The 19,660-nt window shown below is 24.0% G+C and overlaps 1 protein-coding gene across 4 annotated transcripts; it reads right to left on the reverse strand.

Moving 5' to 3' along the window:
• Positions 1-14,609: 14,609 nt before the first annotated feature.
• Positions 14,610-19,638, reverse strand: LOC132922428 (TBC1 domain family member 13). Of its 4 annotated transcripts, none has more exons than XM_060985944.1 (10): positions 19,437-19,638; positions 19,283-19,356; positions 19,087-19,212; positions 18,281-18,413; positions 17,849-18,207; positions 17,068-17,269; positions 16,220-16,357; positions 15,614-15,671; positions 15,452-15,519; positions 14,610-14,955 (listed from the first exon to the last, which is right to left on the reverse strand). In XM_060985944.1, the coding sequence occupies exons 1-10, from the start codon at positions 19,454-19,456 to the stop codon at positions 14,919-14,921; spliced, it is 1,215 nt and encodes a 404-aa protein (XP_060841927.1). In that variant the 5' UTR covers positions 19,457-19,638; the 3' UTR covers positions 14,610-14,918. The 4 variants fall into 4 exon arrangements, with proteins under 4 accessions (XP_060841927.1, XP_060841944.1, XP_060841935.1 ...); XM_060985961.1 differs by having other exon boundaries at positions 14,610-14,940; positions 19,437-19,636; XM_060985952.1 differs by having other exon boundaries at positions 16,235-16,357; positions 19,437-19,635.
• Positions 19,639-19,660: the final 22 nt, after the last annotated feature.

Below are 19,660 nucleotides of genomic sequence, written 5' to 3' on the forward strand. Positions count from 1 at the left end.
AACATTTAAAATATTTGAAAAATTATAATAATTATATTATATATATATAATGCTAATATAGGTAATCATTTATAGATAATTTCAAGTCTCTACAGTTATTCGTTTTTTAATCACATTACCTAAACAAAATCAATTATGTTGAAAATTCTATGTATGAAAAAAATACAGTTTTTCCTTAAATGTTTACTTATGTTTATCAATCATTTTGGAAAATAAATTTTATATTTGACCTCCCTAAAGTACAAACTAGATCCAATTTGCAATCCATAAACTCCCTCAAAGTTGAAAGTTCGACCAATTCATAATAAAGGAAAATCACACATAGTTATAAAATAAATGTAATCGTAACACTTATTAAAATCTAAAAATTATAAATTATAATACAAATATTAGGAATAATATAATTTGTTAATTTATTTCCAAAATTTATTGTTAAGCAAATTTTTTTTTTTAACTGAAATCTAGTACAATGTTTCTCATAATATGTATATATTATTTTTAATTTATAATTATAATGTAATTTAAAAAAAAAGTGGGCAAGTGGGTATCGCTCTGCTGTATAGACACTATAGACATATAGTAGAGATAGAGAGTAAATTACTATAATAGATGTGTTAAATTTGAATGTAATGACAGGTATCATTGTATACGAAAAACGATGAACGTAGATGATTTGTTAGTCTAGGATAATTAGTAAGATATATTATATTATTACCTATATTTAAATTGTAATATATTGTTATTATACTCGAATTCGTAAAAAAAAAAAATTTCATACGCTCATAAAATTTTTTCTATATTGACGCTTGAATTTTTTTTTGCAGTTACTTGAAGGAAAACTTATGGATAACCTTGTATTTGGTTTTTTAACCATAGGTATAGATAACAACAATTTTACCAATTTTCAACTTCAAAATTTCTTGCAAATTTTGGCGATTTTGATATATTTTGTAAACATTTGAACTTTAAATGATTATAAACAAAAATTGTGGCTAACGATTTTTGATTTTTTTTTTTTTTTACTTCGATAATTACAACTTTTTAATAAACCTTGTATTACATTTTAAAGATTATTTGGATAGCCAATTTTTTTTTTTATTGTCATTTTGAAAAAAAAACTTAGAAAAATCGAACATTTCAATTGTCTATAAATAGCTTTAAAAAGGTCAAAATATTTTGAAAATTTAATCATAAATAGATAACGCTAATATAAACATTTTGTGAAAATTTCAAGTATTTACAAAGATTCGTTTTTGAGTTACTGCAAAATAAAAAAATCGATTTTGTCGAAAATTGATTATGCGTAAAAATTCCCGTTTTTTCGTTACTTTAAAATCAAAGCATTATTTGTACTCCAAAACATGATGACAGGCACAAAAAAAACATACATAATTTTAAAATCAATACATTCCTTACTTCGTTCATAATCTAAAAAATAATAATAACTTAACTTGAGTTAATAAGTTAATTGAAAGTTTTCATATAAATTTTAACTTAACTGAGTTAAAAAAAAATTAGATTAACTATTAATTTTAAACTTATTAAAAATTTTTCTTTTAACTTAATTTAACTTAATTAAAAATATTATCATTAACTTTTTCAGGCTTAATTATAACATACACGTAAATGTCTTATGTTCCAAAGAATAATGTTTTTAAATAATAAAACAATAATGAACATCGTTTATATATTATATATAATTTCAAAATATTTTTAAAATAATAACATAAGTAAGAAATACTCTCATAAAAAATTAGTTAAAATACTTTAAGTTATCAGTATAACTCAATATAAAAATCGTTTTAGAAGAATTAGTTTTTTCGGGGGGATGAATAATTAATACTCAATAAATCATAAAATATTGAACTTTAAATAGTCATAAAAAATAATTTTTTCTTTTCAGTAAACCTTTTTTGTTGTTGTTATAGGTAAAAAAAAAGCTAATAAGAAATACTATATTAAATTTTTAAATTTTTATATAAAAAGACAATATTATATGAATATCTGATGAAAAAATAATTTTAAAATTGTACATTTTTAGACAAAAATTGTCAACATTTTAATTTAAAATAGATAATAGATAATAGATTTTTGATTACAGTAATTTAGTAAACGACTGATGAGGAACCCTGTATTAAATTTTAAATCATATTTGCTTGAATGTTCTTTGGTATAAACTTTATCACCAAATAATAAGACTATCTTCGTCTAGCATAGTTTTAAGTTATGACTCAATGTCGTTATAGTAACATACTTAACCTAGTCTACTAGTAGTCACCTACTATACAACAGACAGATAACTCACTTGAAGCCTTTATTTTTATTTTTCTATTAGTTTACGGTTTGGCTGAACTAAATGATAAATAGTTTTAAAAATTTTGGAAAGTTTAATCATTTAGTTAATATTGCACACCTAATAGTTAATATATTATGATCTACGTATAATAAAGAAGGACTTACAAAGTTACAATTAATTAATTAATTTCTAAATAGGTACAATAACCTGCAGTTATTCACATTGGACTGTTTATACACAAGTGATTATACCATTCCCGTTCGGTACCGCCCTGTTTAGGAACAATATACATACTCATATACTATTTTTACTGATTTTAAAATTAATCGATAGGTTCTAGTTAATATGCTCAGATAAATTGTTTAAAAGGAATATTATAACTAAAAATATTTTATATGTTCTAATACAATAAAATCAGTTATTTTATATTATTAATACCTATCTAAAAATGTTTGATATGCATTGTCAATATATTTAAATATATAATTATAGTTCATAGGTTTTATTTATTGTATGGCTTATAGGATACAATTATGTTTCATAAGTATCAATATAATAATTGTATTATATTGGATTGTTAAATAGGCAATTCAAATAAAAAATGTGTTGAAAATGTATTAGCGTAGGTATTTTTTTTATAAAGCACTGTTTGATTAATATATATTATACAAATTGAAATGAAATATAAACAATGTTTTAATAAAATGTAATACTCCAGCCTATTCTGATGTATTAACTTGATAATAGAGTATAACTATTAAATTACCTATTGAATGATTATGTAATCATTTATTTATTTATTTATTTATTTAAATTGTTTACAGGCATTTAGCCCAATTACAGCATGTATTTTTAAGACTAAACATACACAAAAATAAAAAATTTAAAAAAATGCATATATAATATTAGAATAACACTTTTATGGTAATATAAAAATAATAATAATAATTAGTAAGAGAAAGAATTACTATCAAAACTAAATTATTTTGAACATATTAAAAAATAATAAGGAAGAATATGTTTCCTGCAGACAAATTTATTTAAATATAAAAAAAAATTGACTATAATAGATAACTTAGGTATTATCTAATTTTTACAAGATTTCATAAATAATTTCTTTTATCGCAATGTATTAAATTTTCAATTTTAACACCTAATTTTTGATAATTTAATACAAGATTCCTCAATAATTCATATTATAGAAACATTCATAACCTACGAAAATCTAATATTCGCTAATTTTTTTTACAGACATCATAGTTCAAATTTTGAAATTAGATATTTGAATAAAAAATTTAGGAGTAAAGACAATGTCCACAACAAACATATTATTATGAAATTAAAAATATAAATGCAAATGCAATAATTTTTATATGTGTAATATGTTATAGCGTATAGGTGTAGTCTATAATTTTAATTAATTGTAAAAGGTAAAACCATATAATTTCAATAATAAATAATTATTAAAAAATATCCTAGAGATATCGGGCTAAAGTTTAAATATATAGTAGTACCTATATAAGAATGTTTTATCTAGTTTTATAAATTAACAAAAAATATTTAATAAAAAATATTAGAATTACTGCAATGATGAACAAATGTTTACGGTACCAAAAAAAAGGAACTAAAAATTAGGATGAAAACTTAATACAGAAAAACTACATATTAAAATAAAAAATAAATTAATAATTATATAAGTAGAATTAGAAGTTAAAGAATACAGTCTATTACGATTACTCAAAAAATTATTACTTATAATGATTTCACCAATGAAAGAAAGAAAAAGTTACATTAGACAAACTTTAGAATTTCATCTGTTTTATAAATATACTATTTCAGATCAAAAATTGAGAAAATGTATCATGTATCTGTTCTGTACAACATGAATCGCCACTTTTTATAAACCTCACACTTTTTTTTATTAACGTACGTACAACAAATAATTTTAAAAAAAAAATTATATATTTGGTATAAACTGATGACTGCAGTCTAATTTAATTTAAAATAATTAAAACCTTATACACTATGAGGCTTTAATGTAATTTGTAAATTCTTAAACATAAAAAAGGTTAGCAAGTTGGTAGTGCTCTGTGCATTTAATGCCGAGTGGATAACAGTTATTTTATATAGGTGTGTTAAATAATGAATTTTAATTCAATAATAAAATATGAAATTTTATACGAAAAACGATTCTGAGTGAAAACTGTCTGCCGGCATTTAGCATTATGTATATTTGATAATATATTTTTTTTTATAGCTATTAAAATCGTTTATTATAATTTTGCATCAAGTTCATATAATGTTTTCGAAAATATTACATTTATTATGTTATTAGTATTTATTTATTGTGATAATATGTATTTTTTACTATTTACATTTTAACTTATAAAATTAAAAATTTAATTTAACATGTTTTTGTGAATACTGTAAAAATAGGATAATAATATAAATGAAAGTAATATCATTATAATATATTAAAACCATAATTGCATTGAGTATAGTATAATCTATAACAATATATTATACACAAAAGTCGTAAGTCCTCGCGAACAATATGTTAAAATTTTAACCAAATAATTATAACATCGATAAATTAGGTTTTTAGTGTCGATATTTATTGTTTAATTACATAATTTCGTTTTATAATAATTTTAAATAAACCATAAAAACTTATAAGGGGCCTTGTTTTAAATTTTTGAGATTTTGACCCGGTGAATATTTTTTTATTGACACTTATAGAAAATAAATCATCGAAAAAATGTATGCTTATTTAAATAGCTAAAAAATAATTAAATTGCTTAGAAAATAATTATATAAAATTTGCTACATTTTTTTGGTATTTACGGATATTCATTATTTAATTACAAAAAACGCGAAAATTGTTTAATAGAAATATTTTAACTGAGAATTAACTTTTTATCAGGAACCGTGTATTACATTTACAAGCATTTTTCAAATTAAATATACATACTTTTTATCGACATTTATTAAGAGAAAAAAAATACCAAATATAAAATGAAACTGTCTTTTGCCAATAAATATTTAAAAACAGTTAAAATATTTGAAAAATTATATTATATATAAAAAATTTAAATAATCGCGAATAATACGAATACATCGTTGTTATCTCGCACATTATTTTTCTACTATAACTAATGAGTAAAATAAGCAGGCATTGTGTACTATTTTTTACAGGACCCTGGAGAATAAAATATGCATCTAAATCAACTACATTGTTCGACTAGCGGATTGTTCATATAAATTAATATATTTTATTTTAAGTTTAAAAAGTAATTTTAATTCCAAAAAAGAATAATAAAAAAACTTACGTCGACTCTTCCCGGGAAACCAAGTTGTACCAATATACAGTGCATATGGAGTGGTGCGCCGCCGCCGACGAAACTCCAAATTTTCTTCATATCGATCTTCATCGTGATTCTAAATGGGAGTATAAAGATATTTTATGAAAATAAACTGCACGCAATGAAAATGAGAGTACAAGTCATGTACTGAAGACTGTTGTTTAACGACTGTTCATTAAGACTATTATAAAATTGTTAATCGTCTCCGACAAATGTCATCGATTGTCGTTTGCCACGGATGATGAATATTATAATATGATAAATCATATGTGTTTTTTTTTATAGGACTCTTTGTGAACTCTTTTATTATAGGAGCTATTTTTTCTATTTTAGCTGTTTGACATACGTACAATTGAAACATATAAACTAGACCAGCGGTTCTTAACCTTTGTGTAGTGGCGACCCAAGATATTTACTAAATTTTTCATACGACCTTTGTATAAATAATGTTCAATGGCGATTTAAATTTTAGCCGACCCATTTAAGATTATTGGCGACCCAAAATTGGGTCGCGACCCTATGGTTAAGAACCGCTGAACTAGACCAAATCTTTATAGATACTGCAAAGTATTAATAATTTATTCAAATGTAGATGACTACAAATTATTTAATTTATTCTATGAAAATGATAAACTAAATAAAAATAATTATATTATTAAATATTTAAAAAAAAAGAATTATGAATTATAGCGTTTCTAAGTTATTATTTCTGCATTATTTTGATTCTAATCCCGCAGTGTTTAACTTAACCTTACATATTATTACATTAGATTCAATTGCCTTTATTTGTAGATTAAAATCGTTTATTATAATTTTACAGCAAGTTCATATAATGTTTTCGAAAATATTGCATTTATTATGTTATTTTTTTTTAATTATTATGATAGTATATATTTTTACCATTTACATTTTAACTTATAAAATTAAAAATTTAATTTAACATGTTTTTGTAAATTCTGTAAAAATAGAATCATAATATAAATGAAAGTAATATCATTATAATATATTAAAACCATAATTGCATTGAGTATAGTACAGTTACGTAAAAATCTTAAGTTCTCGCGTATATTTTAAACATTTAAAATTTTAACAAAATAATTAACGTCGATAAATTAGGTAATAGATATTAAGTATCGATATTTATCGTTTAAATACATAATTTCGATTTATAATAATTTTAAATATACCATAAAAACTTATAGGAGGCCTTGTTTTAAATTTTTGAGATTTTGACTCAGTGAATATTTTTTTATTGACACTTAAAGAAAACAAATCATCGTAAAAATTGTATGCATATAAATAGCTAAAAAATAATTAGTGTTTAAAAAATAATACCATGTATAGAAAATGATTATATAAACTTTGGTAACATGTTTAAGTATATATACGATTATTCATTATTGAATTACAACAAAAACTAAAAATCGTTTAAAAGATTGTTTATATTTTTAACTGAGAATTGAATTTTTATCAGGAACCGTGTATTACATTTACAAGCAATTTTTCAAATTAAATATATATACTTTTTATCGGCATTTATTAAGAGAAAAAAAAATACCAAAAATAAATTGAAACTGTCTTTTGCCTAAAAATATTTTAAAAAAGTTAACATACTTGAAAAATTATATTATATATAAAATATTGAAATGCTAATATAATCATTTATTGATAATTTCAAGTTTCTATGGTTATTCGTTTTTGAGTCACATTGAAAAAACAAAACTAATTATGTTGAAAAATCGATTTATGAAAAAATAAAGTTTTTCTTAAATGTTTACTTATGTTTATCAATAATTTTGAAAAATACATTTTGTATTTGACCTCCCTAAAATACAAAATAATAATGCTTTCGATGTATTTTAACTATATTTTTATAAGAATTTTTAATATTTATTGTTTTGGATAATTAAAAAAAATAAAATTTTACAATACGAATGAATTAAGTTATATATTTAAATATATATTTGAATGAAAACGATAAAACTATTTATCAGTGCTAGAAATAAATATACAACGTACTCATACGGACACGACCGTGTACATTTTTACAGAGAATAACCGTTAAATCAGAACACAGCACATATTAATAGATGCCTATAATACTCTATTCTAATATAATATAATCGCGAATAATACGAATACATCGTTGTTATCTCTCACAATTTTCGTCTACCATAACTAATGGGTAAAATAAGCAGGCATTGTGTACTATTTTTTTAATTAGACTCAGTAGAATAAAATATGTGTTTACGTCGATTACATCGTCCGGGTAACGGATTGTTCATAAAATAAATATATTTTATTTTAAGTTTAAAATGTAAATTTAATCCCAAAAAAGAATAAGAAAAAAAACTTACGTAATCATCGACTATTCCCAGGAAACCGTGAATTGTGTCAATCTACAGCGTATACGGAGTGGTGCACCGCCGCCGAAGAAACTCCAAATTTTCTTCATATCGATCTTCATCGTGATTCTAAATGGGAGTATAAAGATATTTTATGAAAATAAACTGCACTTTAACGACTGTTCATTAAGACTATTATAAAATTGTTAATCGTCTCCGACAAATGTCATCGATTGTCGTTTGCCACGGATGATGAATATTATAGTATGATAAATCATATGTTTATTTTTTTATAGGACTCTTTGTGAACTCTTTTATTATAGGAGCTATTTTTTCTATTTTAGCTGTTTGACATACATACAATTGAAACATATAAACTAGACCAAATCTTTATAGATATTGCAAAGTATTAATATTTTATTCAAATGTAGATGACTACAAATTATTTAATTTATTCTATGAAAATGATAAACTAAATAAAAATAATTATATTATTAAATATTTTAATATTATTTTTATATTATTATTTTTTTTTTATATTATGTTTCTAAGTTATTATTTCTCCATTATTTTGATTCTAATCCCGCAGTGTTTTAACTTAACCTTACATATTATTACATTAGATTTAATTGCCTCTATTTGTAGATTTTGTGTCTGAAAACACCTATTATAATAGAAATAAATTCATAAATTTCTTTTATTGTGGTTTCATGTAACAAATAGTACCTATTCAGTGCTTTGGGGGATTCAATTTTCAGTAGCATTTTACAAAATAATCACAAATTTCATTAAATTAAAGGTAAGGAAGTGATAACAGCTGCTTTATACATTAGTGATTAAGTATATTACTGTAATTAGAGTGTTAAATTTGAATTTGAAAGAGACGGTCAGTCAACCTACTCAACCTTCATTAATAAATATAATTTTGATGTATTATGACTTGTAAATTATAATATTATATGTTGATTGATATTGTTAAGTATTTTTTTTTTTTTGTGTGTTAAGTTTGACAGACTATATTTTTCCGAAAACATTGCATTTATCATAATTATTATTATAATATTGTATAAATAATAAATATAATTTATACCGTATTATATTCTTGTTATATACTTTTGAGTCAATAGGTACAACCCTTCCGTAAAATAATGTGAATAAATAATTTCTTAAGATTAATCTACGTATGTCGAAAATGTCTTTGCATAACATATACATACAACTTTTATGTCCTTACAAATAATGTTTTAAATAGTAACAAAATATATAATATCGTATAAATATACACAATTTCAAAATATTTTGAAAAGATACTGTGTGTCAAAAATACTCTCATAAGAATTTGATTTCAGTTTTAAGTATCCTAGATTATTTGTTTTTGATCTATAAAAAAATATTAAAAATTGTTTGAGAAAAAATATTTATTTTTAGGGTGTATATAATTAATATTTAATAAGTTATATGTATAATACTGAACTTCAAACAGTCATAAAAAAAATGTGACTTTCCAGTAAACTTATTATTTTTGTTTAAGGTTAAAAAAAAACTAATGAGAATTCCTATATAATATTTTTAAATTGTAGATATAAAAAGAAAATATTTATATGAATATCTAACGAAAAAAATAATTTGAACATATAAATTTAGCCGAATCCAATCAAAATTTTAATTTTAAACGTTTATAAAATATACCGTGACTATACATATTTATTACAGTAAATTAATGAACGATTGATGAAGAAGCCTGTATTAAATTTTAAATCATATTTGCATATCTATAATTTTTTTCGGCTTAATAAAAAAAAAAAAAAATTAATTGTTATAAATAATGAAAATGCTTTTAAAATTATACAATTTACCTATAGAGAAATCATAATGTAGATAATCGGTAAATTTTTTAACATTATATAATTAGCAATTTTGAGTTAAAACTAAATTAATAAATTAATTTTGCCGATATTATACAAGTATATAGCATAATAATTCCATTTGTTTTTTCGATATTATGACAAGATTCGAAATTTTTATTTTACTTTTAACCACCCTAAATACTAAATAGATCATATTTGCTACAAGAATTTATGACAAAAAAAAACTTATATAATTGTCAAATAAATTAAAATATACATTCATTGCTACGTACAGGATCTATCTGACTTAATTTTATTCATGGCTATTTTATACATTGGACCAGTAGTCGGTAACCTTTTTGGACACTCGGGTCACATTCACAAATTAAAAACTGTTTGCAGGCCGGAAAAAAATAAAAATTTTATATTCTTAAATTATTTATTATGCAAAAAAATATTGTCTAGAACTTTAAAATAAAAAAAAAATTTTTTAAAAAATTCGTCGTTTTAGAATTTAAAACGGTCCGTATACAATAGCCCAGTGGTTGCCGACCATTGCATTGGACGATCGGAAATAAATATAAGTCTGTCATCCAAGTAGCAGCTTGTACACGTCAATAAATATTTATTGTAAGTATAAAAAATAAATTTAATATTCCAAAATTATGGGAAAATAAACTTACGTATCTAAGTATTCTTCGACGCAGTTCGGCGAAATCGAGCTGTATCATATTTACAGTTCAAACGTGCACCATCGCCAAAGAAACAGCTAGTTTATTTCTTCATTCGTCTTCTTTGCACTTCAGAATGAAATAAAAAAAAAAAAAAAAAATATTAAAAATACTCTATAAAAATGAGAGCACTTGTCATACACCAAAGGCTGTTGTTTAACGACTGACGACTGTTCGATAAAACTACTGACTAGAATTATTAGTCTTCTACAAATTACGACGATTGTCGTTTGCCACGGATTATAAATATTATATAATAATATGATAGATCATATGTTTTTTTTATAAAACTCTTTGTGATATTATAGGATTTATTTTTCTATTTCAGCTGTCTGACATACAAAACTTTTGATATCTAATAAATTGCATAGTACGTAAAATTATAATAAATGTGCATCCAAAATTTTATATAGCTAAATATAGTTGTTAGATAAATTTTCTCACCAAAAAACAAGACCCACTTCGACCAGCATAATTTTACATTGTACACAATAGTTATATATTGAATTCAAATTAAACAAATTTGTTATAGTACCTACTATACAGCAGACAGTCAACTTATTTGAAGTCTTTATTTTTATTTTTTTCTATTATAGTTACGGTTTGATTGAATTAAATGATAAATAATTTTAAAAATGTTCAAAAGTTTAATCATTAAATTAATATTACATACCAGATAGTTAATAGATTATGACCTACGTATAATAACGACTTACAAAATCAATAAAATTAACTTCTAAATACAAGCAGTTATTCAGATTCGCCTCGTTATACACAAGTGACTATATACCATTACCGTCCCGTTTAGGAAAAATACATAGGTAGTCATACTATTTTTCACTGATTTTAAAATTAATCGATAGGTTCTAATTTATATGCTCAGATAGTTTGCGATACTAACATATGTAATATATGCATTTATATATTATGCTATTATGCTGTGTATATTATATCCTATAGGTGTATAGACAAAATATTTTGAAAATTATAATATAATATTGTGTAAAAAATGCAAACATTAATAATTGGTCAAGTTTTCAATAATAACTACAGTGATTTGTTTTTAAATTACTACAAAAAACAAAAATCGGTTGAGGAGAATTAATAGTTATTATAGTCTATAAAAATGTAAAATGAATATCCAATGTCATCAAAATTCAAAGAATTTTAGAACATTAAAGTGACTTTTCGGAAAACTTTTTATTTTTGTTAGGGATCTCACGAGAAAACTTATATTAGTCGGATAGTGGTCGGTCAAAACTGTAAAACGCTATTTATATAATTAATATATAAATATAAATTATTATTTTACAAAATGGGTCTGGGAATATGACAATTATGTATTTGCGGTCTCACGTATTTTATGCATCGCGCGTTTGGGAATAATATGTACATAAACGTCACCCGGCACGGCGGGTAGCAGATTGTCCACGGTGCAATAATTAGTATGTATTTATTTTATGTCTAAAAAAGTATAAAAGTCCAAAAGTATAGAAAATCAAACTCACGTAAACATTGATTTTTTGGTGAAACTTAGTTGTGTCATATTTAATGTCCAAACGTGCAGTAACCACATCGCCAACGAAGGAACAGCTTTCTTCATCCTTCTTTACCCCGTTTCGAATTGAAGATATTAAGATATTTCATAAAAATAAGCTGAACGGAACGGCATATGCCATATGCGTGTAAAATGTTATATATTCATATATTAAAGTACGGTTTACCTAACAATTTGTAGGTCTATTTTTTTTCTCCGTTGAAATTATTACAACTGTCAATCGTCTTCGACGAATAGCGATGATTGATTATTGCCATAGATGATAGATTAGATAAGAAATTTAACATTAAGCTAAATTTGTTGGCGTGGTATTTTTTCGTGTTTACGTTTTTAGTAAGCTTCTTAAGATCTGGTTGTATTGATGTAAGAGCATTGCAGTTCTTAGTAATTCTGTAGATGATCATCAGTCAAATTTGAACGATACTTCGACTTAATTATTTTCTTTGTTGAATAAAGCGATTCACATGAATACGTCGTTCCGAAAATTAATATCAATTTTACCGCACAGTTTGGGTATTTGGGTATTTTAATATAGAAATATGCTTCCAAAATTCCAGTAGAGGGACAATTGTAAACAACAAATTGTAAACAATTTTAACAACGATATAATTTCATATTTCGTAATTTGATATGTTTATCGGATGTTAGCTATCTTTATTACTTTTGTGGTATAAAAGTACAGATTAGATAATTTGGCTCTTGATATAGTTGCATATTTGCATTAATATATGTGGCTCGCGCACATAGTCATGTTGGCCACCGGCCACCCCTAGGTTAAATAATATATAGTATCAAATTGTCGTGACTCGTGATTGTCAGAAGATCACTGCACCGTCTGCACCTTGGAGTTTGACTGGTATTCCTTCGTAATTTTATATTTTTTCGATTGAAATATATTTAAAAATGCAATAACATTTATTATTTACATAAGTTTGACACGAAATCAGGAATAGCAACTATAACAAAAAATAATACCATAATATCGTATTATTATAAATAATAATAATAGCAGTAGTGTATATTTAGTGTTATAAAAGTATAAAACATAATATTGTATTATTAGATACTCGGTAGTAGGTATATAATAGTGTTTACTGTTTATAATATCTCCGTCTGTCAACTGAGGTTTGATTCCTCGCCGCGCCGGGGTAGGTACATACCTACCTATTCAGTAAAAATAATACAAGGCATACAATAATAATCAGAAATAAATCATAATATTATAGGTTGATTTTTATAACTCAAAATTAGATATTTTTTGTTTGTTATCTTATAGGTTATAGACTTAATAATTGATAGAGTAGAAAGCACCCATTTGCGCCATATATTATTGTTAGCTCGTGTAAATGTACCTAGTACCTACCTACTATTTACAAAAAAATACGTAAGACGCAATTGGGATATTTATTTTTTAATAACCACTGGAAATAGTGGAATTAGTATTACCCATCATCTACTTTAGACGGGTCACAAGAAAAACGAAAACAAGTCATTCTTGGCCGGAATCGAGCGACACCCTTTAGCTTTGAAATCTTGATATAATAGTATATTGTAATAATTTTATTCCTACAAAATAATTAGGTATTACTCAATCCTTTCCAGATAAAAAATATAGAAAATGTTACTCCACACAACCATCCACGACAAAATTAATAAATTTAAATTGTTTATTTATTTTTATTTTTAAAATAAAACCAATAGTCCTTTGAAACTTTGTTTAAACTCCATAGAGATATTATTGAAAATATCCCCTTTCTATTATTCATCTTTAAAGAAAAATCTATTTTGAAGTATTGGGGTTCTAATTTTTAGGTCATGTTATAGGTAGTTTTCTGCATTTATGAGAACAAGCATTCACATATTTTATAGATTAGGTAAATGTACAAGAACGACTAACGTCACTTGTAAAAAGAACTAAAAGAAGTATAATTTTGGGTAGAATGTTTTATCTGATAACCACAATATGATACAAGCATTTAGTTTACAGAAAAAGCCCTTGATGCAGGTTGTGGCTAAAGTTGTAATAGATTTTGGTGATTATCTGAAAAAAAAATTCTCATCTATTTTAAAAATTGCATACATTATAACCTATAGATACTCTATTATTTATTCGACAAAAAATTATTTTATTTATTAAAAATATCGCACCGTCATACAGTAGGGGGGGCTAAAAAAGCATTAAAGTGAGTCAAGCCCCCAAACAAATGTTGTATATTGGTTCTGAAAATTATAAAAAAAATAGATCAATTGCCTCCCTTCCTCGCAAACCCGTACACTTTTACATAAAAGCACATAAAAATCTAAAACTATAGACATCAAAATCAAATCAATACATCATAAACAATCAAAAATAACTAATTCATATTATATTATTATAGAATCATTAAAACAACATATCCTTGTATATTTAAAAACACTATAGGAATGGAAATATGGAATAATTGAATGCAACTCTGCTAATAACACAATATGGAACAAAAGTACAATTATTTTTAATAACTATTGAAAAACAATGATTTTTATAACACTTATAAAATAAAATAATATAGACGTTATATGTAGATACAGACATATAGTGGTAAAAATAGAATAATAACATTAACAAGTAGTAGATACCTTATAATATATAGTATAAATGACGCTTAATGTAAAATAAATAAATATAATTTAGCTTGTTAATTGTTATTGAGAAAATTGAAAAAAAAATCACAAAACAATGTTTGATCATTTCTCAGAGAGCTAAAGGTTGAAACACCTGGTGGCTGGTATCCAAACATCTTCATATTCCACTCGATTCATCGCTGAAAACCATGACACTTAATTGATTACATTAACATGAATGTAATATTATAGTAGTAAATCATAAAATATGTACTTTTTACAAAACAAATCTTACATGCAATTGCAGAAAATATATTGACTCATATAGACAATTAAATGTCTTAACACTCAATTATAATTTTTTCAAATAAAATCATAGATAACAAAATAATTGTTATTTACATTTTTTTTATAAAAATAAATGTATCTACTAATATAAATTTGTTAACAGTACCATATTTTTCAATTCTCTATAATTAATTATTTTTTCTCTAAGTTTCATTATGATGTTATATTTAAACAAAGTCTTATTATAAAATGTTATAGTAAAATACAACAAATGTTCCAATGTTACAAAGTAAAAAGAATAACTGAAACCAATCATTTCATATGCTACTTTATATTTTTTGCAGAGCACTAAACAGTATTATTTAGTTTTACCTCAAAACTCGACATCAAAAATAATAATAAATTATTTAAATTTTTACTTACTCCCTATTCTTAATACTCAGTTCTGCAGCTTTATTCAATATAACACTCGTTTCAACATTGGGATAATTCTGTGAAAATTACAAAAATCAATATAAAAAACTATAAAAACTAAATATACTGAAAAACAATTATTACTAAATAAAGAAAATAAAAATAATTTACTTGTAAAAGTTTGACAATTGTCGAAAAGTCTCCAGCCAGTATTTGATCTCTGATTAAACTGTAAAAAAAATGTAGAAATATTAATATTATTAATTCAAAATATTAATATAATAAAATGTCCTCCTTATAATGGACCCCCAATTACCATACAATGGAAAATAACAATTATCCCTTACATTTTAATCTCCTTATGACAAAAAAATCAGTTAGTCCTAAGCAATTTCATTATAGGTAGGCTTTATTTTGTTTAAATAATTCATTGTTAATCTTAATATTGTAATTAATGAAATAAATTTGAATTAAAAATATAATTTGATTGTTTTCATATTTTTATTTACTTTTAGATTAGATATGAATTTAAATAATAATTCAAAATATAGGGAAATGATAGTTCATATAAAACTAAACTAATTAGCAAATATACTTTAAAACAAAACTGCTTTCGGCAACTTTTCAACAATTTATTATAGTATCAGTGAAAAAATTAAATCATTTAAAATAGAAAAATAATCTAGCATTGTACACTATCATACAAGCTTTAATCACTTTACCTGTTCTCCTCTAAAATATGTGTTAATACTAAATTATTAAATATTATTGTAATACCCAAACAAAACATACACTATCATTGCACAGCATATATCGATGAGAAATGAAAATCGCCGTGAATCAGAAAATAATGAATCCCATATCCTTAGGACTTCTGGCAATGAAAATTCTTGAGATAATAACAGAGTCAACCACCTAAAAATGTATGTAGATAAAAGTCAAACAGTAAAATTAATTAAATAATTATTATTATGACACAAATCAACCATATTAGAATAAAAAGGCCACCGACAAAAAAGGCACCAAATAAGTGATACAGAAAATCGTGTAGCATGCTTCCTACTTTCAACTTTTTTTATCACCACTCAAACCATCGTAAGCATAGATTGCCCATCAACCACCTTAAATAATGGACATCGAACCAACACCAAACAGTAAGGTGGAACCAAGTTTCAAAATTAGTAGATCACTATCGCACTTCTGTTTAGACACTAACTAAAAAATGAGATTAGAATTTGTGTTCTGATAAAACAAAATTAGCCCGATTTCTAATAGACAAAATCCAAAAAAAAATTTTAAAAATACTTATAAAAACATGCAAGAAAAATAAAATAAAATATGTAGTGATAGTTTAATGCAACAGAATTGATGAATAATTGACAGCTATTGCTTACATTACATGATTATTTTAATTTGTATTATATTAGCTTTTTAAATAATGTATTTTTATGAATCATTATTATTTTATATATTTTATAAGTCAAATTAAATAATGATCTTAAATTTTAAAATAAATAATAATACATTGTATAATATTGTTTTGGCACAAAAATAAATCAGTTTATTTTTATACTTGGCTTTTTTGTCCTGTGTTTTTTTTTAACCTAGATTCAAAAACAACTTACCTAAAACTATAGTACTGTGGATAAATTTCATTTTTGACTAAATAACTTTGAACAACTGGGTCATTTTCTTTCAACCTGTCTGTGACTTTACGCATCATGTTCACAATTCCAGTGTCTGTTTCATCTAATGTCTTTATGAAAAAATCACGAATTTCAGACATAAGATTAGTAAAGACAAAAAAACAGTCAGCCTCAGCATGCTCTAAAAATGATTATAAATGTAAAATAAAATAGCTATTTTTGATAAATTTTTTCATACATAATTTACATTTGCTTAGAATTTATATATTTATTTATTATGTTACAAAAGCACAGCATATTTTTTTTATACGTAAAATAACACAATACAACCTTACTAAACAGTAAACAATTGAATGTGTTCAATATAGTTGATTAATAGAACATCAATATTTTAAATATTATATTTTGTAAATTTGTAAATATTATGCATAATAATAAATTGTATATACCAGGTGTTCAATAAGTTTAGAAGCTTAATTATTATATGCATATTTTCATACCTACGTGGATCAATAACAAATAACACTGCTTCTGTATACTTATAATGTAAAATATTTAATAATTTCTTTAATTATATTATATTTTTATTAATCAGTTTGAATTAGTGTATAATGACAATTTCTAAACTCATTGAACACTTTCGAAGAACTCATTATTTGAAAATCTAGTAACATTTAGAAAAAAAAAATTATATTTCTTAATATGTTTTATTTTGACTGCAAATGATGTAATAAAAAATATATATTTTTAATATTTATACCTTTCATTTTAATAATTGGATCAGTAGCAAAACAATAATAAATTGGACCAATTATTTCATTCATGCCTTGTACATAACCCTGTCCAGGATTTAATTTGCAATAAACAAACAATATCCTTTCCACCACCTCCCAATGTGCTTCAGATCCTTCTTCTAGTGGTTTGAATTCAGAAGTACTAGTTTGTTCAGCTTTTGGGGATATTTTAACAATACCAAGACCTTTGCGTACAACATTTGCACTATTGAGAAAATGCATACCCACTCTTCTGTTCAATCTTTTAGTACCACAACTGTATACAACATTAGATAATGGATAATCAGTTGCTTGTTGGAAGAAAGATAATTCAGGATGTAATCGCCTAAAATTTAGAAAATAATTATAAATTATTCCCCCACATTTTATGGACTAAACCTATGAATTATGATAATTACCTGACATCTTTATCTATTTGAGTAAGAGCTTGATTATCTTTAAAAAAAGTGTTCCACTTGCTGTTAGGATCCTCACTCAATGGATGATCACATTCTTCATTGTCAAATGAACCCGGAGTGACTAATATTTCATCTAGAAAATAAAAAAATTCTGAAATTTTCATTTTATAAAAAAAAAAATTTTAAACTCCTTAATATATACTCTTTTAAATTTATAGGTTTTTTTTAAGATCTGCACTTAATCTTACAATTAAAATATTTGTTTTTTTATGATTCTAATGGTCCTAGTTTTATTATTTATAACTTTTAATACATATTATAATACAATAATTATTAATTTTTACTTAACTTTATTGAATATAATAATATGCTTACAAATATTTTCAATAAATCCACTCATAGAGCACAATTAATATATGTGCAGTTATATGTAATTGGGAGTTTTTTTATTCAAGCCTTAATATCTAACAGACATTTAAAATGGTTTAACGAGGTAAACCTACACTAGCAACAATAAACAAATAAATAACAATATGATACTAACATTATATTTTAGACTTTATACATAAAGTATGTATGTATAATAATAATATCATAATATATTCAACTTTTATATTTGACATAAAACAAGCTAATAAAAAACTTTTGGTTAATTAAAAATCTAGTAAAAATTGTAGACAGAAAATTTAAATTTGTTTTGACTTTTTCTTTCAAATAATAATAACTGATCGATTCAAAAATTTATAAAATATGAACAGATCCTTATTTGCAAATTTATTTCATAGGAGAATTCAAATTCAAATTACCTAACCACTGCTGGTATAATTTTCTATGATGGTCTAGTTGTTCATCCCACTTATTTCTATCGCATGGTAAGTAATTGAGCAATAATCTCCAACATAATGATCTGTAACCTTTAACATCAGGGATACCTGTATAAAATAATACCACGCATAAGAATACTAGAACAATTAAGAATTAACAACACTAAATAATAATTACCGTTAAAACAGAATTCTCTAAGTTTTGAAAGATCGATCACTTCTGATTCTAACACTTGGTCAAGATCCTTCAACCTGGAAAAATTTTATTAATTTCACTGAATCATTCAGTCAGTTTTGTTGGATAAATGTGTTTGAACTGTCTTAAAATTTACCTCAAATCGTATGAAGACATTGTGAACAGCAACTGTTAAAAGATTTTCTGAGGAACTGAAATTGACCCAATTAACATTTAAACACATACCAAACGTCAAATGACTATTTTTTCCTACTAATGTGACCGTTAGAGATTAAAAAACCTCTGGTCTGGGACGCAATTTAGTTTATTAATTTTACCATACATTCCCCATTCCCATCTAAATCGTTTATATTATCAAAA

This window comes from Rhopalosiphum padi, chromosome 1 (genome assembly GCF_020882245.1).
Source record: "Rhopalosiphum padi isolate XX-2018 chromosome 1, ASM2088224v1, whole genome shotgun sequence".
NCBI lineage: Eukaryota > Metazoa > Arthropoda > Insecta > Hemiptera > Aphididae > Rhopalosiphum > Rhopalosiphum padi.